The following is a 27,477-nucleotide window of genomic DNA, read 5'->3' as shown; positions in this document are numbered from 1 at the left end:
GGAAATTAGTCTAACATTCTCTCATTGCTCCTTAAAAAGGATTGTTAAATGGTTTGTCCTGCCTAAATCTAAGAAAACTTGATAATTTGCTATAAATCTTTTCTATTAATTGCTTTCATACTGTTATTGCCATACAAATTATCGTGTCCAAGGTTATTATTATTAGATTCCTCAAAGATAATTATCGGTAATATAAATACACTTAAAATTCTAGTGTGCTAAACCACATTGAGTTAGTTGGCATGTATATTACCTGAATTAATCCTATTTAGAATGTAACAGCAAACAAAATCGACGTTCTTTCAAAAATTGTATTAATCAAGCATTTATATATTCCCACCCTATGACTATTGTCAATAGGTAAATCAGGAACAAAAATTGTTTAGTGTTCTAGTCTTGTGTACTCATTATATGTATACATTTATTTCTTCTCCTTATCAATTAAATCATAACATATTAGTTTTATAGCTAAATATTTTAATGTCAGATTATATGACAGTCTACAATCTAGTTGAAAACATTAATATGTAGTTGGTTAGTTGCAGTGAAAGCAAAGTAAAGGAAACAACTTACTTCAACAGATACGGCTATACATATACACACACACACACCTGTTTTTCTTAAAAAGCTATTGAATAAAACATAGTACAATTCTAAAAGAAGTTTGGGTCCATTAGTTTCCCTTTCACAGACATTTTACTCTCCATAGAAGAATTAACTATTTCAAGAAAAAAAAGGATGATCCTGTTGCTAAAAGAGGCTTATAACCCAATTCATATCATTTCTCTCATTCTTTCTTCCCTTCTCTCTCTCGCTCCCTTTCTATCTCTCTGGTCATATAACTAACGGTAACCTGCTTTGACCAAAGATTCTCTCTGTAAAACAAATGATTCCGCAACAAAATAAATATCACTCAACTTTCCTAATGTCTATGCGAGCAAATTAAAACTTCATAGACTTATTTTTGTCAATTTAAATTTCATTACCTATCATTTAAATTAGAACTTAGAATTCATATTTGGATTATGGTAGGACAAAGACAACTAACATTCTAGTTTTAGAGGGAAATGATTCCGTTAATTCAAATGTTAAGCCAAACAACGTGTCCCAGATGCCTTTTGTTTCATTTCTTCTCTACATTGGTAATAATAATGAAACGTGTGGTTGGGTTGAGACAATGAAGCAAGGGAAAGAATAAGGAAAGGAAATAATTCTGGTTAATTTCACTTTTATTCCCAGGTATCTAACAAATTATTTTTATATGTAATGTAGATTGCTTGAATTACTTTCATATTTCACATTTTTTAAATAATTGCTTTTAGTACAGATCTCCTGAACGGTAAACATAGTCACTATGAATTCTCAGCTTTGTAAATGTTAGAAAGTTTTATCACAGTTTCTAAAACATTACTCTATTGAAATGAAGTGGCTTCATGGTTACAATAAATAGAAAAGATTAATTTTTAGAGAAAAGAAAAAGAAATTCAATTTTTATTAAGACATTCTATATAGGAATAATTTTAATCATAATAAATACATCATTCTTGTTTGTTAAATTCAAATTCATAGTATGACATCATAAATTGTGGCAATTGATATTCATATATTCTTTTGATTACAGATAATGTAAACAGGATTATACAGACGGCATTGCAACAAGGTGAATATTTATTTGCCTGTAAATTTGGAACATTTATGTAAGGCATTTGGATATTCAACTTTTTTTTTTTGTTTCCTTGTTTGTTTTCTTCTGGTTCTTGATTCAGTATAGATATTCAATTCTTAAGTTTCTCTGAGATTGATTTTAAAAACCCATAAAAGAGACTGATCATAAACACATATGAGAAATTGATCATGTCATTTTTGAAATGATTTATTATGTGTTTCAAGGACATAATCAAAAATTAGGAAAATATATGCATTATATTTGTCAGAGGAGGCTCCAAACACTATATTTACTCTAATTCTAAGGTAGTATGATATTTAGTTTTAGTTCAATCATAGTCCAGAGCCACACATGCTATTTTAATATCTTCCAGATAGAGATTTAGATGTTTTGAGTCTTACTTTATTTCTCTGATCTCTAATCACTTGTTAATCTCAGCATTGTGTGGCTTTAGCAAGTTTCACCAAATATTCCCTGGAATGGATGTATGTCTCTTGAGTTGCCAACAGTTATACATGCAAAAGTAAGTGGAGATATTTAAAAATAAATATCTAGCATGTATGTGTATGTTTAATTGTGTAATTTAAATCATATTATTTATTGTTTTTAGCGAAAAATAATTACTTTTCACAAGCATATCAGCACAAGAAAGAATGGTATCAATGGATCAAGGAAACCAAACCTCCTTTTAATAAAGGTCTAGAAACTGATTTGGTTCAATTGTCAGTTATGGCATTTGCACTTCAATGAGAAAATATTGAACAAAGAGATAAAATAGTTTAACTCAGGACATGAAAGACCACAAAATTCAAAGTGCATTTAAATTTTATTTATTTTGATTTATTTATGTGGGAAAGATTTGAAAATTTCTGTGACACATCGATAATTTTTAGGCCCAAATCACTGACCAGAATTGGAATTAGAATGTATAAAATAAAGATAATAGCAAAGTTTGTACAAGAAACATAAGTAAATGTATGTACTTATAATTTTAAAAAATAGATTCCTATAAATATTAAAATAATCTTGACAAAAATGTTTAGAACTTTAATTAAATGAAGGCTTTATCTGTAATATCAAATAAAATAGCATATTTATAATAAAGAAGTTTTTGTCTACAAAGGGAAATAAATATTTTTGTGAAAGAAAATAACAAGTTTTAAATATTAGGACCTTTTACCAAAAACATAAAATTAGAAAAAAATTAAATACAGGTAATATTTTAATGTAAAATTATGCTATAAAGTGTGTATTTATAATTCAGAATTCAATCATTCCTAACTCATATTTTATATGAAAGTTAGAGAATAAAGCTGTGTTCACATGAATGTTAAAAATGCTTACATGCTAACACCTATTCATAACAAAGACTTGATCAATTTTGAGTTAGTTTTATATTATGCTTCCTAACATTGGACCATTATAGATTTGAGATTTAATACAATCCCTTAGAAATAAAGTTTGGTCCAAGACAATTCCCAAGTGTTCAGACCCAAACAAAAGTTGACAGTAATAATGCTGTAGCTTATCCAGTCTGCATTCTGTGTTACTCAATTTCAACTGAGCACCAACTTAGAGCAAGGGTTATGTATGCAAATTCAATAAGAAGGTTAATTTATTTACCTGAAGAAAATGGGAAATTAATTTCTTGATTTACAACTGTAGTTTAAACTGCAGGTCAAAAAATAATTATTCTACATGTATCTATTTTCAACTTTGTCTTCAAATAAGTTCATGTTTCCCAGTGTGGTTTCATATAAAAAATAGCAACTTTCAGTTGTACAGTTTATTGTTTGTTGTTGTTTTGTTTGTTTATTTTTAATTTTTGTGGGAACATATCAGGTGTATATATTTATGTACATGTACAGTGTCTTAATTATACTTATCAGCATAATTTGTTATACTTTTATGTTTTTCTATGTAATATTTTCCCCCATCCACTTTTGGCAAACAAAGTTTTTGCATCCTCTGTTCAGATTATTTAAAATTTCATTAAAAGTACACATTAAAACTAAAACAAATCATATGATAGTAATTCAATGTATTTTTTACCTTATAAAATGTTATAAAATTTTAAAGAATTGTTTTATTCCTTTCCCCCACATATTATTACACTCTACTAAACATCATAAAAACATTCATTTGAAAAAACAAGAGGCAAAACAGAAGAAACAAAGTTGACTTTCAAATTAATACATTGAAAAGTTATAGAAAATAGACTTTTAAAACTATATTAGAGTAGGAAGTTTTACTTAATAAAATAACTTTTTAATAAGGAGTTGGTTCTTTTATAGATCTGCAACTGTTGCAGAAATCATTAACATCATTAATACATGTTCTTTTTTATAGTAAAATACTTGTGGGTATTGCTTCCCTGACATAGAAGAACGAGTTGCTTTAAGATGAAAAAGGTTACCACAGTTCAATTTTGCCAATATGGTAATATATTTGCAGGAAAAAAATTGAGAAATTGGAATTTTGTTCTAAAAATTCAAGCCAAATATGCCTGTGCACATAATAATTTTGAAAATTAGCTCACTTCTTTTCACAGTGCATGCATGTAGACAGAGCTGGTGATGTAGATCACAGTGGCACAACTTCTATGACAGCTGTGTTTAGCCTGCTTTGGAGCACTATCAAAGAAGAAGTATTAGTCTTTTGCAAAAGCCTCTCCAATCCTTGAACATGTATTTCCTTTCTGCCTCTGCATTATTGAAGTCATTCCAATGACAAGAAGAAGGAAAAAATAAAAATGACACAGCAGTAGAGGATGTGCTACCTAGTACAGATATTAATTCCCGCATAAGAATTCAGGAACTTCTAAGGCTAGCCATGAAAACTTCCATCCCCTCAAATGTTCTTTTTCAACTTTTAAAAATTTAAACCATTCTTTTTTTTAAAATTGTGCTTTATGTTCTAGGATACATGTGCACAACGTGTAGGTTTGTTAAGCAACACACTAAACTGCTTTTCCTGAGAAGCCACCCTCAATAACTTGAAATGTTCATAGACCTTTCCTAAATGTTAATACACATAAACATATTAAAAATAATTAAACCACATTTTTGCCATAAAGTTTTGTAATTTCAAAGCAAGAGTGGCACATGGTAAAATAATATTTTATTCCTTAAATTCGTTAGAAAAATGGTAGTTAACTCCCTATTAATTTACAATGAGAAATTTAGAATTTGAAATGCCAATCCCAAAATAATGATAGATAATTTTAATAGTGTATAGCTGTGGATAAAGTTAGATTTTTTACTTTTTAATTTTTATGCTTACTCCTTAAATAACTTAGCCAGTTATTTATTAATTTTATTAAAATCAGTAATTTATTTACACAAAAGAATATTGCCTTCTGACATTTTTATAATTTCTAGAAAAGCCAGATTTCTGCTTTTTGGAAGAAGATCCTGGAATATGTCGAGGTTATATTACCAGGTATTTTTATAACAATCAGTCAAAACAGTGCGAACGTTTCAAGTATGGTGGATGCCTGGGCAATATGAACAATTTTGAGACACTGGAAGAATGCAAGAACACCTGTGAAGATGGTTGTAAGTTTATTTCTCATTTCATTTTAGTACATTTATAGGCATTCTTTTAAAACTAAGGCATCTCAGATGATATTCAAGCCGATTCAGATTTTGTTTTAGCCATGCAAATGAAGATATGTATTCATTAAATGTGAGATTTGTGACTATAGTTTTTTAAAAAGCATAGAAAATTAAGAAATTATTTTCATAGATCTAATTCTTTTTATGTTGCATTATTTAATTTTTCTTCCTGAGAATACTGCAGTACAATTTTGGCGTAATAGAGTTGTTGAAATCTTTCACATTTATACAAATATGAGAGCAAACAGTTAATGAAAACTATCACCTAAAATCAATTAGTTTTATCTGCCTGTAACATTGATTAAAGGGATGACTTAAACATTAACTGTCATGCTTTTTTGACCAAGAACTACAGTTACTCATGGAAATATTACCTTACAATATATTTAAAGATTCACTGTTTGCTAATTTAACATAGCAATGTGAATGAAATTGCCAGAAGTCTTCTTTATTAACTGTTGTATGCTTCATGAGTCCAAATATGAGATTGTGACAATGTTTATCTATTTTAATTGGCTGTATTTTTTTCCAGTAAATGGTTTCCAGGTGGATAATTATGGAACCCAGCTCAATGCTGTGAATAACTCCCAGACTCCACAATCAACCAAGGTTCCCAGTTTTTTTGGTAAGAATCTTGTGGATTTTATAGCTTCCAGGAAACTATTATCCCGGTAACAGTCAAGTGGATTGTGTATTAGAAGTATGTCTTTAAATATACGTATACCTGTGTTGTTGCTTAATAATGTGTTTGTTGAAATACTGAGATTCAAATAGTTCAAGAGATTTAATCTCATAAAAGCAACAATTTTCCTAATCTATTTTAAAATATGCTTTGAAGTAGGCTTTTGATTATGTATCACATGAAAAACTTTCACATGATATTTAGCTTTATGCCAAATTTATTTTGTAAAACAACACTAGGAATTATCAGCCTCGGTGTAAGATGGTAAATCATTTTACTGGCACAGCAGTGCATCAAAGGCAGTCTAAAGTGCTTTTAAAGTCAGTATAGCGCTAGGCAAGGTCTCTGGTGTTACTTAAGAGGACAGATTAGAAATGGATTGAATAACCATGCCTAAATGTTTATGTCACTCTGGAGGGAATTTCCTTTTGAATTCTTCAGGACTCTTTTTTATGTTCTTGTCTGTTAACTTATTTATCAGATTTAAATGAATACACAGAAAATATTTCCACAAAATGCAGAGCTGAGAAAATAGTGAAAATACTGGAAAACATAATCAGGAACCACAAATATCTAGGCAGTTAGAAATAACCTAAAAAGCTAAAAATTACCAGTGTAAAAATATTAGATCCTAGCTAAATTACAAAAATCATATGTTCTTATTCAGATATTTAAGATTTTGCTTAGAAGTAGTCCATGTGAACATGTCAAATGTAAACTTGGCATGTTTATATATAAACTTAGCCTGAGTGTAAGGAATTCTGTAACTATTAAAATTGCCATCTTAGGATTAAAATAATTAAAAGAAAAGAAAAGAAAGAAACATAGTGTTTGGGCCAGGAATTATATACCTTGACCATTTATCAGAATCAGATTGGCTTTGAGCTACTCCTCTTTACAGCAAACAAACAAACGAGCAACTAAGCAAGCAAGTCAACAGAATGCAAACAAAACTCTTGCCCAGGTGGATTTGAAGCATTAAAATGTTGACTCCGACTTATCTAGAAAGAGTCTGTGAATGTTCAGCTGAGTCCCATAGTGATCTAATCATTTGTGGATCTTGCTTCAGCACTGAATGTCACACCTTGGAAATCACAAGGAGGATTTGAAACATGATTAAAGAGGAAATGGAAAGTGTAAAGAGACATGAGATCTACGAGGGAGCATAATATATGCCTTTAATAATTGAAACACTATTATGTGAAAGGAGAATTAAGTTCTCTATATGCCTTACCCTTTAGTCCTGCCTATTTCAGACCCTCCCCAGACCCCCATCCCCATTCTCCCTTATCCCCCTCAACCCAGCCTAAGCATGAGGATTAATGTGTGAGAGCTGAAGTATAAATACCTTTCTATAATATGCTTCTTTCTTATGTGAGATCTTAAAAAATTGATGGCTGTCTCAGGGATTAATAAATTCCCTAAATTGTAGGCATTCGATAAGTGTTCAATTAGCACTTAAGAGGTCATTAAGGGAATGCAAGCTTTTAGTGGGAGTAGGAAAGTACGATATATTCAAAATGACTTCAGGCCCTTACATTCAATAGGTAGAGCAGTGAATTGAATGCCAGATGAACTTGAGTCTAATTTTTAAATACTACTTCGTTTGTAAAAATTAATACCTTTGTGATTCTGATTTTTTATCTGAAAAATTAAGTACTATCATTTCATTGTTTCTTCATGTCTTTCCAGCTTTATATTTTTCACTCATATTTTGTTTTATTCAGTTAAGTGTTATATTTTCAAAAGCACATTAAATCTTACTGCTGTAAAAGAAAATTTAGAATGACAAAATTATTAACAGGTTTAAATACACATGTGACACAGTATATCAACAAGTACAAGAAATGTATGAAATCAGTTTGCAACATGTTTGAATATTTTTGTTTGAATTATTTTACCAATTCAAGTGGAGATCTGCAGTCATTTATCTTTAAAGTGAGTAGAGTAGGCTAGGGAATAGTTTTGACTTAAATTTTTTGAAGCATAACATTTAAAATTTTTGGTAAGCATACTACCAAATTAGAAAGGGCAAAATGAAAATAAGTGTGAGAAAGTAATATTAATGAGTTTTAAATGCCCTCTGATATGTGTCTTCTTTAGTTTATTATGTAGATCCACACTGAAAATTGTAACAAATAAATAAATGCTTGTAAAAGCAAATTATTAACTAAGCAGTAAGAATTGACAACATGAATTTAAAAGAAAACAAGATTAACAATAATTTATTCAGAATAATAGACATTTAAGGAATAATATTATCATAACTGCATTTAAAATTAGGGCAAATGTCTCCTTTATTTGTCTAGAAAACTTCTATTTTTTTATTGTGTATATTGGCCTCAAAATCAACATTCCTCCAGCCAATTTGATCAATTTTCCTCTTTTTCTAGGAGCATAATGTATTTCTTTCTCCTTCTTTCCTTCCTTCCTTCCTTCCTTCCTTCCTTCCTTCCTTCCTTCCTTCCTTCCTTCCTTCCTTCCTCCTTCTTCCTTCCTTTCCTTTCTTTCCTTCTTTCTTTCTTTCCTTCCTTCCTTCCCTGTCTGTCTTTCCTTCCTTCCTTTCCTTTCCTTCTTTCCTTCCCTTTCTTTCCTTCTTTCCTTCCTTTCTTCCTTCCCTTTCTTTCCTTCTTTCCTTCCTTCCCTCCCTCCCTCCTTCCTTCCTCCTTCCTTCCTTCCTTCCTTCCTTCCTTCCTTCCTTCCTTCCTTCCTTCCTTCCTTCCTTCCTTCCTTCCTTCCTCCCTCCCTCCCTCCCTTCCCTCCCTCCCTCCCTCCCTCCTCCCTTCCCTTCCCTTCCCTTCCCTTCCCTTCCCTTTCCTTTCCTTCCCTTTCCTTTCCTTCCTTCCTTCTTTCCTAACCTAAAACATGAAACAATGTTGCAATAACTAGGAGACATTTGATATTAAGGATGGCATAACATGGATTGTCGATGAAACTATGTTGCCATTCTTCTTAAAACCTGCATGATTTCTAATCTGCCCCAGCCAAGATGCAGAAGTGGGAAGGCAGATGTCCCTGTACTCTGTCTAAAACCTAGAGGACCCCTTGTCACTTCTGTCTGAGGGATTTGCTGAGATCTATAGACACCTCTTAATTTCCCCAATCAAATATAATTACATCTGTCACTGCTTACAATTATATTGATACATTCTATTGTCGCTTAAGAAAATGCAATTCTTTGTATACATAAAACTTTGTTTTTCAAGCGTTTTATCAAATGTGTAAGGTTCTCTGTGGTATCAGATTATTTTGAAAAGCTGTAAATCCTTTAAAGTTTCAATTCGATGTACAGGAATAATAATCTGCCCCACAACGTAAATGGAACACCATAAATGGAACACCATTCTTTTAAAATTCTTTCCACTAAATAACAATTTTTAAGTAGAGTATTTGAATATTCTAAAATTCAATTATTATTAAGTGAAATATTTATAAATATAATTTTAATGTTTTTCTTCATGATATGGAAACATTTTAGAAGTTTAAACATTATTAGAATACTTTTTAAAAATTGCTATTTATTTTTAATTACTAGAATGTTGTAAACAACTTTCAAGATATATTTTTCCAGTAAGCTTTCTTGATTCAAGATACTTGAATACTTACTAAGCACAATTCAGGTGTAATTTTTCTTTTTATTTCCACATTTCAATATTAACAAGTTATTTAGGTAATCTCAAAGACAGTCTTACTCTTCCTTAAGAGATTTTAAATAATGATTTGTAAGCATATCCCTGAGTGTGAGTGCATTATTTCAGTTTGATTGGCTGTGTTGAGTATATCTATGTAGTTCAAATAAATGTGTTCTCTCCACATGTGTAAAAGAAATATTTCTAAAGCAATTTCCCTAAATGTGTGCCATTTTGTGCATAAACTCTAGAATTGAAAACCATCAAAATTGGTTCTTCTTGATTTCCCCCATGATTGAAATGATATAGCAGATAAAAAACCCTTCAGCCTGAAGACATGGGTTAAATTCCCAACTCTTCAACTAATAGCTGTGTGACCCTAAGATATTTCTTAAACTGAGTTTTGTCTTTCCAGTGTAAAATGAGGATGGTAATACTATAGTACTAACTTGATAGGTTGTGTTATGAGGTTAAATCAGTCAAAATATATAACTTTCTTAGGACAGTGCCTGATATCTAGTCAGTTGGTGTAGGGTTCCTCATTATTATTATCCATGTGATTCAGAGTAGTACGCTTAACTCACCAGGCTTTAGATTCTCATTTGTAAAACAACTCCTTTGTAAGTTCCTATTTGCAGAACAAATTTTTATTTCAGACACTCATAAAGTCTCTAGTTATTCAGATAAATGCATCAGTAAATATACAGTCTCAAAATCATGACTAATATTTTAAGAAGAATTCATACTAGAACTAAATTAATGCATATATGGAAACTCGAAGAGTTTGAATGTGTTTATTAGAAACAAGATGAGATTATTGTCACAGAGAAGTATCATGGGGCTTCAAGGTCAAAAGATGTTTATTTGTATAATTGTGCTTTATCTTTTCGACATTCCCAAGTTTCCAAAGTTTTTGAGTTTTTCCACTGTTTTTATGATTATTCCAATTTGAATGATTAGTAATTTTCTTTGTATCACTTCTATTCTTCCAGTCATTCATTAAATTTCATTGCTTTTTATGAAATGTTTATTTCTATCTCTTCCATTTTCACTCGTATTTATTTTGTTCATATCATCAATCCTTCATGGTTAGATTACCTAAAGAATCATGTCATCCAATTTGGAACACTAATGATAGTTATAGAGGGTGTTAAAAAATTAAGGTATATGTCTATTTTAAATATATGTATGCATTGACATAAAATTGGAATTGTCGTTTTGGTGACTCTACAAAAAATAGTTTTATATTTAAAAGTATTTTAGTATTTTTAAATTATATATATATAATTTACATATATATTTATATGTATATTTATTTTTATATATATATATGAACATGATATCCTCCCCAAATAAGCATAAACTAATAGGGGCTTAGGCAAACCAGGCTGTATAGACATGAGACAAATAGATAAACAGATATCAGAAAGCTCAGATATAACTCAGATATTGTATATATACATTACACATAATATAATTATATATTTAACATAAGTAAACTAAAGCATATTAGAGAGAGAGAGAGAGAGCAAGAGAGAGAGAGAAACAAAAAGGAGCAGTCAGTTGTAACAAATTATACATGACTTTTTGACATCACTGTCCTATTTCTATTCATCGATCATGTGAGTAATTTAGCTTCATCCACTTGCCTAAAATCTGTCTGCATTGTCCATTAGTCTTCTATCTATTGCAGATGTTTTCTGTCCCTTAAGTACAACTTTTTTCCATCCATTCAAATTGGCCTCTTCATTACCATTAAACACAAATTATTCACTTTCATTCTAAAGGATGTTTTATGTGATTTTCCCCACCTAAAATTGACTGACCCTCCTCATCTTCTTAACCAATCTGCCTTTTCACTACCATAAGGAGGCCTTCTTTCTGTCTCTCTCCCCTGGTTTCTTACTATGATTCCTTTAATATCTGTATTATTAGATATTGTGTTTGCTCTACCTCACTGTCTAGATTACAAGATTTTTTGAAGAAAAAGATAATGTACTATATAGTTTATAGACTTCTCCCACCCTCAGCATTGATCACAGTGTTAAACATGTAAAGATGACTCACATTTTTTATTTATTAATTTTGTGATCCACAGTTACAAAAGAAGGAACAAATGATGGTTGGAAGAATGCGGCTCATATTTACCAAGTCTTTCTGAACGCCTTCTGCATTCATGCATCCATGTTCTTTCTAGGATTGGATAGTATTTTATGCCTATGTTAATATTTGTGCTTTTGGCATTTCCTTAATATTTATATGTATACATGATGCCTTCGGTAGCCTACTGCTAATAAAGTTTTAATATTTACATGCATAGTAAACATAGTGTTCTCACAGCACCTCGCTGGTAAATGTCTAACTAGCAAAGAAATATGAATGTTCTCAGGAGTTCATGCTAGTTGTGAGCCTTTTGACTGGACCTAACTATTCATGAAAAAAAAAAAAAGTCATTTTTTTTTCTGATTTTTATATATTCCTTTGCTTCCATACATCAACTCTTTGGTTTTTTGTTTTGTTTTTTGTTGTTGTTTTTGAGAGGGAGTTTCACTCTTATTGCCCAGGCTGGAGTGCAATGGCATGATCTCGGCTCACTGCAACCTCTGCCTCCCAGGTTCAAGGGATTCTCCTGCTTCTGCCTCCCGAGTAGCTCAGATTACAGGCGCTCGCCTCCCCACTGGGCTAATTTTTTGTATTTTTAGTAGAGACAAGGTTTCACCATTTTAGTCAGGCTGGTCTTGAACTCCTGACCTCAGGTGATTGCCTTGGCCTCCCAAAGTGCTGGGATTACAGGCGTGACCTACTGTGCCTGGCCCCATACATTAACTCTTGAGAGCTAACTGGGAACAACATCAGCTTTATGATATTCTGGGGGGAAAAAATTCAGGTAGACTTAAAAAGCTACTGCCAACCCAATTCTAGTTGGCCACTAACTGGGAGAGGGAACACCTATATACCTGACCCAGTTCCACATTGCTTCCTGCCAGCCTCCAGGTCCAGGGAAAGTAATTGGATGACATCCTGAAGATCCTTTTGCTACTTGAAACTCTATCCCTCTCCTAAATGTATTCAATGTATGACCTCCAGACATACTTTCCATTTATGTGGAAAAAATAGAAAATAAAATCTATGCATCTATAAATACATTTTTTAAAAATATTTTTGTTATCACTAGCCTTCTGAAACAGGTGTTATGTTCACAAAGGGTCTAATGGACAGTCAAACACAATCACTGATATAGTCAACTTATAAATCTGCATGAGATTGTTATTATCTCCTTGGCTTCTTGTTGAAGGTGTGATTGCATGTAGAGGAATACTGCAAGCATGAGAACTTTCTGGGGAGAAACTATCCCTCACCAGCTAAAGAGCTCCACATCCAGCTGCATACCACAGGTCACCACAAGCACTGTTTACAGTTCTTAAAAAACGAACAAACAAACAAAAAACCACTTCATCCACAGTCCACTTTCATAGTTCTAAAGAAGTATCTTGCCTTTCATTATGTGTTCTAAGACCAAGAAGCACAGGAACATTCCTCATAATCTAAAGACGCCTGCATAGTAAATCTGGAGCCTCATATTTTGATTTTCTGACAAGCTGGCTTTCCAAAAATAGATAACAAGTTTTGGACAGCACCCAGCAAGTTTTCTACTTCCTGACAGGAATGCTGATGAGAAACAAAAATGTGGCACTTCATCTCTGCCAAAATCACTGCCATCAAAATGCAGTCACCCTAGATGACCACTGTCTACTTTTCTAATCCCTTTCTTCCTGGACCATCTTTAGTCTTAACACAGATAATTTGTTGCCCCAGTCATAAGAGTCCTCCAGAGAAGTGTTTCTCAAGCTTGAATAATCTATAGATGTCTTTAAAAGGAAAAAATCACAGACTTCCAATTTGTAAGCCAAATTGCTTAAAATAACATTCATTTTGTATGAACCAGTAACATGGTAGGAATAAATTCATTATGATTATACAACTATAAACCAAAAATTGTGTACAAATTAATACCATGCAAACTACAAACTAATAAATTAATAATACTAATTTGATAAGACTTATTTTGCTTAAAAAAGAAAAAGCCTTATTGTAATATGAATTTAATAGTAACTGGTATAGGGCAGGTTAGTAATGTGGTAAGAATAGCTCAGACAAACTTGAGCTACTCTATGTCGTGTGTAATTCTCTTCCTTTTTTCTATTTGAGTAATAGAAAATCTTTGCAGAAACGAAGTTAAGAAGTATTAATACAAAATGGTGGCTGGGTGCAGTGGCTCACTCCTGTAATACCAGCACTTTGGGAGGCTGGGGTGGGAAGATAGCTTGAGCCCAGGAGTTCAAGACCAGCCTGAGCGACATGCAGAGATCCTGTCTCTCCAAAAAAAATAAAATAATTAGCCTAGTGTGGTGGCCTGTGATTGTAAACCCACCTACTCTGGAGGCTGAGGTGGGAGGATTGCTTGAGCTGGGGAGGTTGAGGCTGCAGTGAGCTGTAATTGTGCCACTGTACTCCAGCCTGGATGACAGCAAGACTCTCTCAAAATAAATAAATAAAATTTGTGGATCAGGAAAATTCCAACTCTGCCTCTTCTAGGGACGTAGTGGAATGGGGTTTCCAGCTTTTAATTGTATGTAATACCATTACACAGATCTGAGTGACCAGTGCAGATATGATCACATGGATGCCAGACTGTAACTTTGGTGTGGTTGTTTCTAGAATCAGTCTGTGTTGACCATCTCAACTCAATACTTGTTGCCTTCAAATGTTCAAGCTCTCTAAATACTGTTTGAATCAGCATTGTTGCCCCAAGACTTGTGTGGTGACCTATTTTGATTAGAACTCTTTCAAACTTAGAAAACTTCAACTTCATGCTTGTAACTGTGGACTATAGTATACTTAACATGTTCTGAACCTGAGCTTCAGAAAAGAGGGAATTTGGACATCAGTTCTAAACGAGAAGTTGTGACAATTTTCTTTTTATCTGATAAAATTATTAAAATATTTTTGCTCAGGTACTACTATTTTCTTAGTTTTCTAATTAGTTTTCAGAATGACATATGTTAGCGGTTTAGAGCATTGACGTTGTAGAAAGAAAGATGTGGTTTTTAATTCCAGTTCTGCTATTTTCTGACTCAGTCTGTGGCCTTGAAAAAAGATTACAAAACTTCTCTCAGCTTCAGGTTCCTCATTTATTTTATGTGGCAAGAAATATCTCAAAACTTTTGTAAAACTGTAATGAGACATAAAATTCTTAACCCAGTGTTGAGCACACAATTAGAGCACGAAGTATTAATTTTTGAGGTTGTTTTCAATGGTGATGATGATGACCTATTTTCATCTGAGGTTTATAGCCAAAAAAATGAGTGGTATTTGTATACGTTTTATTATTGATCATTTTTAATGCAGCTAAAGTCTGTAAACTTGGTCCGATGTATCTTTATTTAACATATTTTATGCTAAGATTATTTGAAATAATATATATAGCACTTGAAAATTCAAATATAGTTATAAATACAAATTTTTTTTTGTCTTTGGATCTTATAAGTAATTGAAAGACATATAGACCTATATTTTCAACTTTATCTTATGACCTAAGGTACAGATCTGTGTACTTCCCAATTTCAGTTCATTTCAGCAAACATTGAGTATCTCCTACATGGGAATAACTACCATAGGTACTGGGAATATGAGAATAAGAAGAGTGTAATTTTGTCCTTTATAGGTGTGTTTGTCAAATAGGGAAAAAGAGAAATAAATAGATGACTTCAATGCCTGTGTTACATGCTAAGACAGAGACCTGCACAAGGGTTACAGGAAAACAGAGTCACAATAATATTTTACATTCATTAAACAATGTTAACATTAAAATATTCTATGTTTTCAAAACTTGAGCTCTATCTTCATCTTCCACTTCGAATTCATTTGCCTGGATGCTGGCTAATCCATGGACATAGTCTACAATTTCATCTTTATATTCATATATTTTTCTAGGTAAAGCCACAACGAAAAAAAGCCACCAAAAGTTTCAAAAAATACAACATTCTAAGTAGAATTTATTCTATAATGTTTCATAACATATTGGAAAAATATACATCTTCTGAATGCAGAAACACTAGAATTATTTCATCTCTAGCTCTCTACCTGCCCAAATTCAATCTGGTGCTTAATTTTAGCTACTCCCATGGTAACTGCTTCGGTTATGGTAATTTTATATTATTCTCTATTGAAAGTTACTGAATTCAAGCTAAACATGCCTGGTTGAGTTTCCTTCATGTATTCAACGAGATCAGAACTTGTCTTTTCCTTCTTCAATAATTTCGGTGGCTCATTATTGTCTGCATTGTAAAATCCAAATATAGTAGTATTCAAGAACCTTCTTAATTTGACCTAAATGTATTTTTCCAGCCTTGTATCCCACTATAGTCTTTTTTGTGTTGTGTTCTCCAGACAGCCTGGAGTTTGCAAAGTACCCCCAAGCAAACTAGAAACCTTCTGACCTTTGTGTTTTTACTTTCCTTCACCCATATGCTTCTCTGTATCCTCTGCTTACTAAACCCATTCTTCCTAAAAAACTGATCAACAGACTAAATGCTAATTTTTACTTTTACTAAAATTTTGTAGGGTTTAAAATTTCATGTATATGTCATGAAGAAAGTTTTTCTCATGCATTATTAGACATAATTATCTTAGAAGAAAGCATACTCAATAGCTGTATAATCTATAATTTTACTGTGGCTTTCTTTCTTTGTGGCTTTACTTAGACAAAGCCCTGAAGGAACCTGACTTTATGAACTCTGTCCATGGATTAGGCAGTATCTAGGCAAAGAAATCCAACCCAGAGAACATCTACCCAATTTATTTCCTTCCCTTTTAATATGCGGAGGGAGTTTCTGTCTGGGCAAGGTTTCACTCAGTCTATTCTTCATGACCTTTCGATTTCAAGTTCACTGGCAACCCTCCTTCTATTATCCTCAGGTAAGTGGCCCAGTGTACACACAGGGGAGAAAAAAAGGTCCACAGTGCTCATTTTCCATTCCCTGCCCCGTTTTTTTTGTTTCTTTATAGATTATTGGTTTCCACTAATTTAATACCATTTGTCCTGATTAATGAGTAGAGCTACATACTCTTTCTTTTTTACAGAGAGAGGGACAGGTTTACCACACATTCCTACTCAGAAACAGATTCCAATCTCTAATCTCTAGCCTTTTATCTATTACCTCAGGACACTGGACTCACTCTAACATATTTTTTCTATCATATATCTTGAGCCTTATAATTGCAGATAATTTGAATAAAAAATAAAATAAAAGAAGAAACACTGGCCATATCCACATTATGCAGAAATAATCATTGTTGGCATTATAGCATATTTCATTTTATTATTTCCTTGTGTTTTTTTTTTCAACTTATCACAAAGTAAATAAAGTTCAAGACTGGAAGTAGCTGCTGGAGGAGACATAACAATATAGAATAAGCTTAGCATAAAAGTATCTTTTTGTAAAATTTAACCTAGCAAATGTCTAAGCTCCCTACCTAATAAAGCTATCTCTATAGTAGTCATCCTCCCAACTGATTGCAAGTCCTTTTAAATATTTGCCCAATGCATACGTATATAAATTCTATTCTCATTTATATGTGTTTGTATATGTATGTGTATGTATTTGTGTGTTGGCACGAAATATAAATTATTACATTTTCTTGATTCTAACATGCAGGTTTTTCTACATTCTAACAATTCTAATCACGATGAAACTTATAACTGATAGTGTATAATAGTGTAATTATATATATATTTTTTTTTCTTTCTGTTTTTTTTTTTTTTGAGATGGAGTCTTGTTCTGTCACCCAGGCTGAAGTGCAGTGGCGCAATCTTGACTCACTTGCAACATTCGCCTCTGGAGTTCAAGTGACTCTCCTGCCTCAGCCTCCCTAGTAGCTGGGACCACAGCTGTGTGCCACCACGCCCAACTAATTTTTGTATTCTTAGTAGAGACAGGGTTTCACCTCGTCGGCCAGGCTGGTCTCAAACTCTGGACCTCAGGTGATCCACCCACCTCGGCCTCCCAAAGTGCTGGAATTACAGGTGTGAGCCACCGCACCCGGCCGTGTTTTTCTTTCTTCATGAGCAGTACATAAAATAATAGTGCATCTTCAAATTAATGACATTTAGATTTTATGTAAATAATATTTCATATAACATTTGGCAAGCTATAAGCAGTTTCTTGTCCCACAGAGTACCCTTCTACTTTTGTTGGCATGGGGAAGAAAAAAAGTGTTGAGTAGTAGATAAATTCATAGCAGTAAGGTCCATGTTTTGCTAAATGGTTTAGGCACTTTAAATGTCGTTGTAGGTACATAAATTTGTGAAAAGTTTCAGTGGAAAATTCAGCAACATCTACCAAGTTATAAATTGAATATAGATTTTGCATAATTCTAATTTTAGAAGCTTGTCCTCTGGAAGTACCTGAACCAGTGTACCTGGGTATTCATGAGCTGTTGTCTGAAACTGAAGAAAATAAATTATAATAATCTGTATGTCCATTTGACTAAATATACTGTAGTTAACTCATAAAATGAAATACTGTGCCTACATTAAAAAGAGTGAGGTCTATATAAAAATACAGAGACACAGCCACAAAATATTATCAAGTATAGTAATAAATATAGAATATTATACTCATACATTTGCATATGCAAACAATTTGAAGATATGTAAACCATCGGTAGTGGTTAAAGTGTAAGAATCAAATTATGGATAAATTTTGCTTTACATTTGTTATACTTTTATATTATTTCAAATTTTACAAAGATAATTTGAAGTAAATAATTTATATTTCTCTTTACTACAAAATTATAAGCAAAAAATATTTTAAAAAGATTTATTTGATCCCCTAAAAAGTCTCAGAAGACAAAAATAAATGTACTTAACAAGTTGTAAGATATTTCATAAAACCTAGTTTGTTTAGTAAAACAAAAGCCTAAGTAGGCAAGCCAAATGAGAGTCATAAAAAAAGATACCACAGTAAAGATTCCAAGTGAATATATGATTCAAAATTTACTGTATAAACCTCAAAGCAAATTTACATTAACAACTTTATCTGTAAAACTGAGTTTAGAGCGCCGTCTTACAGTTTAGCAGTCACACTACATCATGATAATTACTGATTAAAACAAAAAAAAAAAAGTGGATCCTGAATTCTGAAACCTATCAAAACCTGTAGACAGAAGGTACCCAACTTGTTATTAATGGCAGAATCGAGACAGAATGCATTTGATTAATAAATTCCCTTTGGAAAAAAGAACAAAAGTCAGGTTAGTGTCTTTTTTATTCTATCTTAAATTTCTGTGAATAATTATAATCTCAACTAAAAAATCACATTTTGCCAAACCTTTGTATTTTCTTTCATTGTAGATAGCAAAGTCTTGATTTTGAATAGGTGAGTGCTGATCTATATGTAGAATAAATTTGCTATTTGGAAACAAGTTTTTCTCTTCAAGAAGTGAAAAAAATTCAAATGAAGCTAAAATGTTTTTAGGAAACCATTTGCTTCATTACTTTAATTTTACTGTGATGTATGCTACAGTAACCCAATGATAGTCTTACTGCTCAGAGTTAAAATGATCTTAAGAGAAATGAATTAGTTTACATATCAGGTAAAATTTATGTTCTGAAGAATACTCACCTTACAATGATTCCTTAACTGGCAATAATTTATTGCATCTTTAAAAACTTCTAAAAGTTAATTACATATAATGCAATATCCTTAGTGATTAACTTCACATTTTAATGCACTATCGAAATATTGTCATTTCTAGTGTTGGGAACCTCACTGTTGATCTGGGTCAAAATTCTGTTGTGTTGAATGATCTATGTAAGCAGTGGTTGAAATCAGGGCGATGTAAGATAGATAAACAACTGACATTGCATCAATCATGGACAAGTAGGAGCAAGTATCTGATAATAGGGGCATCTACATACCAAATCCCAGGCTGTCAGAAGCAGCATGCCAGACACTCTCTGATTCAGAAGTCATAAAGAGTGTTAGTAGAGGCAATCTGATGCCTTGGATAATTTAGTGAAATTTTCTCTGCTGGCATCTATGCTGGTCAACTGGCTGTTTGCTCTCAAACCAACTCCCTGCTTTCAACCTGCCTTGTGTGGTTTTTATGGGGAACTTTCTCCTCTGGCTTCTGAAAGGATTTGGTAAATGGCAGCCATTGTTGGATGACTGGATGGTCAAAGGAAGACAGAAGCTAGCGTATGTATCTCCACCACATCTGTGGTATATCTTCCACGGTTTCAGCTTCGATGGAAAGGCCCGAATGGTTCTAGGGTTTACCTGCTGTTCTTGGTCTATGACAACAGAGACTTGCCTTCTCATACCTCCAATCTAGGGACTGTAGCCCCATATGTACTAGGCTAGCTTTTTCTCATTTTGAAATAACCTTGATTTTATGATTGGGCCATGTTTACTGTAGGTTCTATGTGGGAAAAAAGAAGAAGTTTGCTCCTTGTCAACAAAAAATTTTCTCCATTCTGGAATAAGGGGGCTTGATGTCTGGCATTGCTATTGAGACGTAACAACTAACATTTGCAAAGAAGGATACAATTTACAACCACATTCACACACGTTATCTGCAACTTACTATGGGCAGATATATCTTACACACAAAATGCTAAAGTGAAATTGATGTATAAGTTGCATATCATTTTATCATACACGTCTATTTCGAAGTTACTGTGGGTGTTTAAACAGGAAAAAAAAGGGATAGCAATTACCTCTGTTTTCTCTGTTTCTCAAATTAGGCTAATTGCATCTAGTGCATCTCTTTTGTTTCTGAACATAGGTGATAACTGGAAGCTCATGAGTTCAAAGTGGTGGCAATTAATCATTTTATATTCTACACTGTGCAAGAATGATAATACACGTCAAACACATTGGAAAAGTTTGTACAATAGTACAACTCAATTACAATATAACTCTCCTAGACTGCTAGAAAATTCCTCTAATATAAATGATTCTTAGTGACAGGAAATGTCAACATTTTCTAGAATGTCTAGCACACATTCTAACCATTCAACTTTGATTTATGATGGCATATCATCATGTCAAAGGATACAAAATACAGGCATGTAGGATAAATAAGCCTAGAGATCTAACGTACAACATGAAGACGACAGTTAGTAAAAAAGTATTGTGTTAGGGATTTTTGTTATGTAAGTAGACTTTAGCTACTCTTGTCACACACACAAAAATGTAACTGTGAGAAGATGGATATGTTAATCTGCTTCGCTATAGCAACTATTTTAGTATCTATATATATCCCATAACATCATTTTGTAAACCTCACACATACACAATAAAAATTATTTTAAAAATCATGCACTATAATCCCCACATAGGATAAGGTAAAACATAAAGGGCTACGTATGATTTAAAATGATATTTTCATTTTACAAATCCTAGAAGGTCTTCTTAAAATCACTGCATATATACCTAGTCAAAGACTTAACTGTATATATATGTATATATGTATATGTAGTTTATATATATATAAATGTTATATAAACTATATAAATATATATATAAACTGTATATATATATATAGTTTGGCACAAGAATATCACCTGTCTCAAATTTCTTCTCATAAATTATTCTCACAGTATTCATTCCGTCTCATGTTTCCCAGAATATTTTTTGTTACCTGAGTTACTATATGAAGACACTCTAGTCCTTATTTAAATATCAAGAAGGCAGGAGGTGGTAAAAAATGTTCATATCAATTTCAGATTTTTTCTCATTTTTCTCATTTTGTTTTATTTCTTTTCTTTGCTTTTACAGTCTGTTCATCTCGGGTTTATTTGCCAAAAGACTGCTTCTTGTTTAAGGCACAATCTATTCACCTTCATTAACTACTGGATTCCTCAAAGTTCTATTTTCTGCTAGTATTGGACATTTAGCAAATCCTCCTCATCTGTATTTGCTTGTATCACATCTCACCATTTGGCAAAGCCATTAAAGTTTTCTTGTATTGATTCCTTGCCATACAACAACTTACCTGTACTACTGGTTTATTAACGTCAAGCAGCTTAGCTGGGCTACCGAAGAGCACCAGGTGCCCCTCACTGACAGTAATTCCAAAAGAGCTAAAAACTAACGTTGAGCTGAAACTAATTTTCTCTTCTGATTTAGCAAATGAGTGCTGCTTTCATTACCCTAATTGTATTTTACTCTTGTGTTTTTGAAAACCATTGATTGATCCCATTGACAAACCAGCTTATCTGTCTGATCCAAAATCAATGTTTCATTTCACTGGCTTTAGCGATATTGCTTCCTTTGCAAAAAACATTTAACTCATCTAGAACTAAGCTTCAATTTATGAGAAAAAAAATGCTACCGAGACAAACATCTCATCTGGACTCATTCCTTGAAACTTAAAGCTTGCTATTCCTGAATTCCTCCACTTTAAACTGTGATTGTATTGCATCATTCAGCGTGTGTTTAGTCAAGAGAGGTAACTTCCTCAGCTTCAGTGTTTTTGTTATATCACAAATAAAAACTTTGCTCTTTAGAATTTTTTAAAGCTAAATATTTGTGAACGAATGATATGTAAATGAATGTGTGTGTGTGTGTGTCAAGAAATTTTCAGCAGTTACATTGTTGAAGAGTGATTTTTATTATGTACAAATTGTTCATATAAAGAGTAATCATAACACTTCTCTTTAGCAAATGAGATTTTTTTTAATTCATTGGAGAAAGATCTCAATATAGTGGACACAGGGCCTTGTTAAGTCTTTTCGTAGAATTGAAATGCACCAATTTTATTAACTATCCCTTTATTCATTCATTCAGATTACTGTTTTACATACACATGCAACAACATTAATCTATAAACAACATACAATATGAAAGCCTGAAATTCATTATCACATATGGCTTACCATGTTTTCCTGATGTTTTCAGAATTTCACGGTCCCTCATGGTGTCTCGCTCCAGCAGACAGAGGATTGTGTCGTGCCAATGAGAACAGATTCTACTACAATTCAGTCATTGGGAAATGCCGCCCATTTAAGTACAGTGGATGTGGGGGAAATGAAAACAATTTTACTTCTAAAAGAGAATGTCTGAGGGCATGTAAAAAAGGTATAGAAGATACTCTTCCCATTAATTGACTAGTGTTTAAGATAGCAATTGAATTTAAATGATAATCTATTAAATATGAAATTAATTATCTTTATTATAAGAAAGTATGATCTAGCTAACAAATGTCCTCTTCAATTGCATTTAGATAATATTGCTAGATATATAACTGTAATTTCCTTTAATGTCCTCATAGGAAAAGAATCAATTTAAACCAAATTAAACATTTTATTCTTTTAATGTTCAAATACTAAGCATTCACTTTAAAAGACTATACCAAAATGGCTTTAAGTTTTCTTGTAATACACAAAATTTTAACATATTTATTAATGTCTTCTGAATATAAAAGTAATGCATGTTTATAAAATACTAAGAAGAGTATAAAAATGCAAATACAAACTACCTGTAATTTAATCAACCAGATACAGCCACATGTCTACTTTTTAAAAATAAAGCAAGCATGGATTTGTAACAGAAGATGAACGAATAATAAAAATGAACGGCATGCTTATCCATTTTTATCAACTCATATACGCAAAGTAACTTCCTTAAAAATAGATTGTTCTACACGAATACATGAACAAATTAAAGGCTTTTAAATCAATAACATCTTTTGGATTTAAATATGGAAAGATACTTTGAGAGGATTTTAGATAAAATGTTTCATTGTGTTATTTTATCACACATTAATTTATTCCTCTTCCTCTTATAGGTTTCATCCAAAGAATATCAAAAGGAGGCCTAATTAAAACCAAAAGAAAAAGAAAGAAGCAGAGAGTGAAAATAGCATATGAAGAAGTTTTTGTTAAAAATATGTGAATTCGTTATAGCAATATAACATTAATTCTACTAAATATTTTATACAAAATGTTTCGCTATGATTTTCTATTTTTTCTTCTACTAAAATGCTTTTAATTAATATGTTCTTTAAATTTTCTATGCTTATTGTACTTGTTATCAACACATTTGTATCAGAGCTGCTTTTCTAATCTTGTTAAATTGCTTATTCTATGTCTGTAATTTATCAACTGGCTACTGGGAAATTACTTATTCTCTGGATCCTTCTGTATTTGCATTTTACTACAGATTATCATACTACTGGCTACATCAAATCAGTCCTTTGTTTCCATTTGGTGACCATTTGTTTGAGGATACAATCATGTAAATGATTATCTCCTTTGGAGTCTGTAAGCAGATTAAGGAATATAGCTCTCAAAAAATCAAGAACTTCTTGAGTTTCACATATAAAATGGTGACAAACACCTGCTTCTGATAAAGATTATTCAATTGTGTATATGAAAAGACTGGTAATAACAGAATTCTATTATGTGCTTCCTTCCTTAGACATAGCTTTTCTCCTTTTGTACTAACCAGTACTTCCATCAATACTGAGCTAAATTGTCTTTGAACAGTCAACTCTGCATCATGTGCCTGCCTGATTTGGATTGGTTTCACTTTTTTTTTGTTTGACCATAGCCCATTCTATCAGTCAAGATGATTGAATAATTGTGTATCAAATACAACTCATGATAAGGAGAAACTTTATGGAAACAATAAGTTTGATGGCAATCGAAAGGGCATTATTTATATGTACTTCCTAATACTCTGCTTCCCAATATTTTCTCTTACTAAAAATAACAAAAATATTTAAACCTTTTGAAATCTATTCCGTTATCATTAGGATTTGCACACAATGCAACTAACAATTCATGCTTTAAAAAAGTAGGTTATTTCTGTTGAAGAGAAAATTATCAGCAAGGAAGAGTCTACTAGAAAATTCATGTGCTAGTCACTCTTGGGGATTTAATATTTCACTGGAGTTAATTCACTATATCCAGACCTATATCTTTCATTTATTGCTGAGCCATGTGCAGTCTGGTATCTCAACAACCTCAACAACCTCCAAGACATGTCAGTTTCTGTAGTGTTCACCTCAAATTTGACATTTGAATCGGAACTGATTGAGAAACAACCACTTCATTCATCTAGTATAGATTCAAGACTTCTCACTAACAATGATAGTATAATTCTGCCTGTTCTTCAGGATTGAAATTTTGAACTCAGTTTAGATTTCTTGTTTTCCCTCATATACCACATCTAAACAGTCTCCAAATCCTTATGCTTTTTTTTTTTTTTCAAAAAAATTCACCCAATCCCTAGGCTTTTTTCTTTACTTTTTTTTTTTTTCCTTTTGTTTTGTTATGTTTTCTTAGACAGGGTCCCACTCTGTCACCCAGGCTGGAGTGCAGTGGTGCAATCACGGGTCACTGAAACCTCCCACCTAGCTGGGACTACAGGTGCAGGCCACCACACCAGCTAATTTATGTAATTTTTGTAGAGATGAGTTTCCCCATGTTACCCAGGCTTGTCTTGAACACCTGGACTCAAGCAATCTTCCAGCCCCAGCCTCGCAAAGTGCTGGATTACAGATATAAACCACAATGCCCCCATTTTTACTCTTTACTGAATCCTTCCCATCAGTATTAATTCCTCAGAAATTTAGTACATTCCTCCACCCTTTCAAAATGCTCCCAGAACTCACACTGGTTGGTACTTAACTACAACCTTCAACCTCACCATTTAACTTTGATGTATATTTTTGGGTTTACCTACAGTACTTTCTTTCATGACTACTTTGATTTAGTTAAGAATGCTCACTGTACACTGAATGTTAATTACTCAGCTAATTCACACTGATTTCCTGTTGAAAAATATGATCCCCTCCAGGCCATTCATGTGAAGTCAGGGTACAGCTGATGCCAGCTACAGACTTACTGTGTTTCAATATGGAATATCAAAAGTACTAACATATAATTACAAATCCTTTTCTACTGTGGTATACAAATTTTATCATTACAAAATAGTATCAGCTTTTTTCACTTAAGGAAAATATTACATCTTGATTCAAATGTTCAGTACATAAATAATTGCCTTAAAGTGAGTCTTTGCTGTGGAATTTGAGAGTTTTGGAAATCAAAGGCCCTTGTGAAACATTTCCTGTTGCCGTTTATTTATAGATAGCAATAGCTTCAAATAAGTGGGAAAGTCTGCTTGGGTGAAGTGGTGGATGGATAGTCACTAAGATTGTATAAATAGCGCATCTGTGAGTTGCGTAATTGTTTTCTCCAACAATAACCACTGGTCCATTGGTTCACTACTTACTCAAGAAAGACATGTACTGAGATGGCTTGAAATGTTTAATGCATGTGAACGTTATTTTTACTATGTTTTGAAATAAGACCTTTATGGTATTGTCTTCCTTTGTTTTCCACAATCAAATGCATTTAACTGTGAATTGTATATGGAATTATATTATTCAGCATATACATATATTTACCTGCTTTGTTCATTCTGTGTATTCAAAATTAACAGATCATGCTGAAAACCACTCAAATGATTATATTTTTTACATTATAAGAAGTAAAATATATTATTCTGAATAATGAAACTTGGCTGTTGGACTCGCAACGGTTTTAGTACATAAAAAAGAATTCAATGCTCATTAGTTATCATAAAGGTACAGAATCTTAAGATCAAAAAAAATTGTTCCCACACTCTGCTTTTATTTCCTTTAATTGGAATTGTTAATAGTTGCCTTTTAATTACAAGTACTCATCCATATAATTTATTTGTCAAATAAATTAGTACACTATGTCCTAACAATCTATACATTTTAAATTTACTCTGCTACATATGTATTTTCATCACTCATTTCATATATAATTGTACAAATATAGATATGTATATTTAAATATATGTTATATAACTATACATTTCATAACTTCTTACCCTGACTATTGTATTTAGCCTAGCCCATCTCTATACCGGAAGAAAAAAGACAATGACACTAAACTAGCTAACTATTTAGGTCTTTTGTTGATTCTTCCATCAGCTGCTCCTCCTCTTATCTGGTTTTTAGCAAATTAGCATTTTTATTTAGTGTTTCCAACTTCTGACTTTAAGTGTTTTCTCAGGGACTTTGGCTGGGATGTACTTTAATCACTTTCCCCACATTTTGCTAGGTAGAACAGAAAACCTTGCTTTTGTTGGTCCTGCAGGTCCAGTTTCTGAACTACTTTCAACCACATAGCTAGTTTCTTGGTTAGAATTACTCAGAGTACTTATAAATATAAGAAAGATTTAGATAGTAGGTGCATGGTAATTTATTGTATCAGGAAAAGAGAGAGACAGAGAGAGAGAGAGAGAGAGAGAGAGAGAGAGAGAGAGAGAGAGTTTAATCTTATAATAAAATGGAGCATTAGGACAATGAATATAATTTCCTCATCAATTTAGCCACAGATTATAAAATTTCTAGCCCAATCAGTTTGAAATAAAACAGATATATTTGAATCACAAAACTGAAAAGACCAGAGGAATTTGACTTGAGTATAGATAGATTCAGGGTAGCATATTAGGCCAATAAAACTCAGCCTATCTTTGGCTCATGATTCTGCTGCCCAGTATATTTTGCTTTTGTTTTCTAGTTGCACAAGGTTTCAATATGACTTTCAGAATTTAAGGTGCACATATTTTCAGGGTAAAGTCTTCTAAAAAACTGTGGATTATCCTACCTCAAATAATTGAGTTAAAGTCCTGGCTTCACGCTCATTGACCCAAATGTCTTAGGTCACCCTTGAAGCTAACATCATGTTTAGAGAAATATGACTGATTGAACAACGTTGATTCACAAGTCCACTCCTAAATATCTTTCTGGTGTAAACACTATCTGAAACTTGTA

At 32.4% G+C, this 27,477-nt stretch overlaps 1 protein-coding gene across 4 annotated transcripts in view; it reads left to right on the top strand.

The window, feature by feature from the left end:
- The window catches only part of TFPI (tissue factor pathway inhibitor), a 100,719-nt gene extending 74,532 nt beyond the window's left edge, over positions 1–26,187 (top strand). For 2 of the 4 annotated variants that reach the window (XM_073019865.1, XM_007965581.3), the window contains 5 exons: positions 1,622–1,660; positions 5,047–5,223; positions 5,816–5,908; positions 22,563–22,742; positions 23,452–26,187. In XM_073019865.1, the coding sequence (XP_072875966.1) occupies positions 1,622–1,660; positions 5,047–5,223; positions 5,816–5,908; positions 22,563–22,742; positions 23,452–23,558 (596 nt within the window). In that variant the 3' untranslated portion in view covers positions 23,559–26,187. Of the gene's footprint in view, positions 1–1,621; positions 1,661–5,046; positions 5,224–5,815; positions 5,909–11,692; positions 11,906–22,562; positions 22,743–23,451 lie in introns of those variants that run through there. The other 2 variants (XM_073019866.1, XM_007965583.3) reach the window with 2 other exon arrangements.
- The last annotated feature ends 1,290 nt before the right edge of the window (positions 26,188–27,477 follow it).

The sequence above is a fragment of the Chlorocebus sabaeus genome, chromosome 10 (assembly GCF_047675955.1).
Source record: "Chlorocebus sabaeus isolate Y175 chromosome 10, mChlSab1.0.hap1, whole genome shotgun sequence".
NCBI lineage: Eukaryota > Metazoa > Chordata > Mammalia > Primates > Cercopithecidae > Chlorocebus > Chlorocebus sabaeus.
This window is presented reverse-complemented; position numbering and strand designations above follow the sequence as displayed.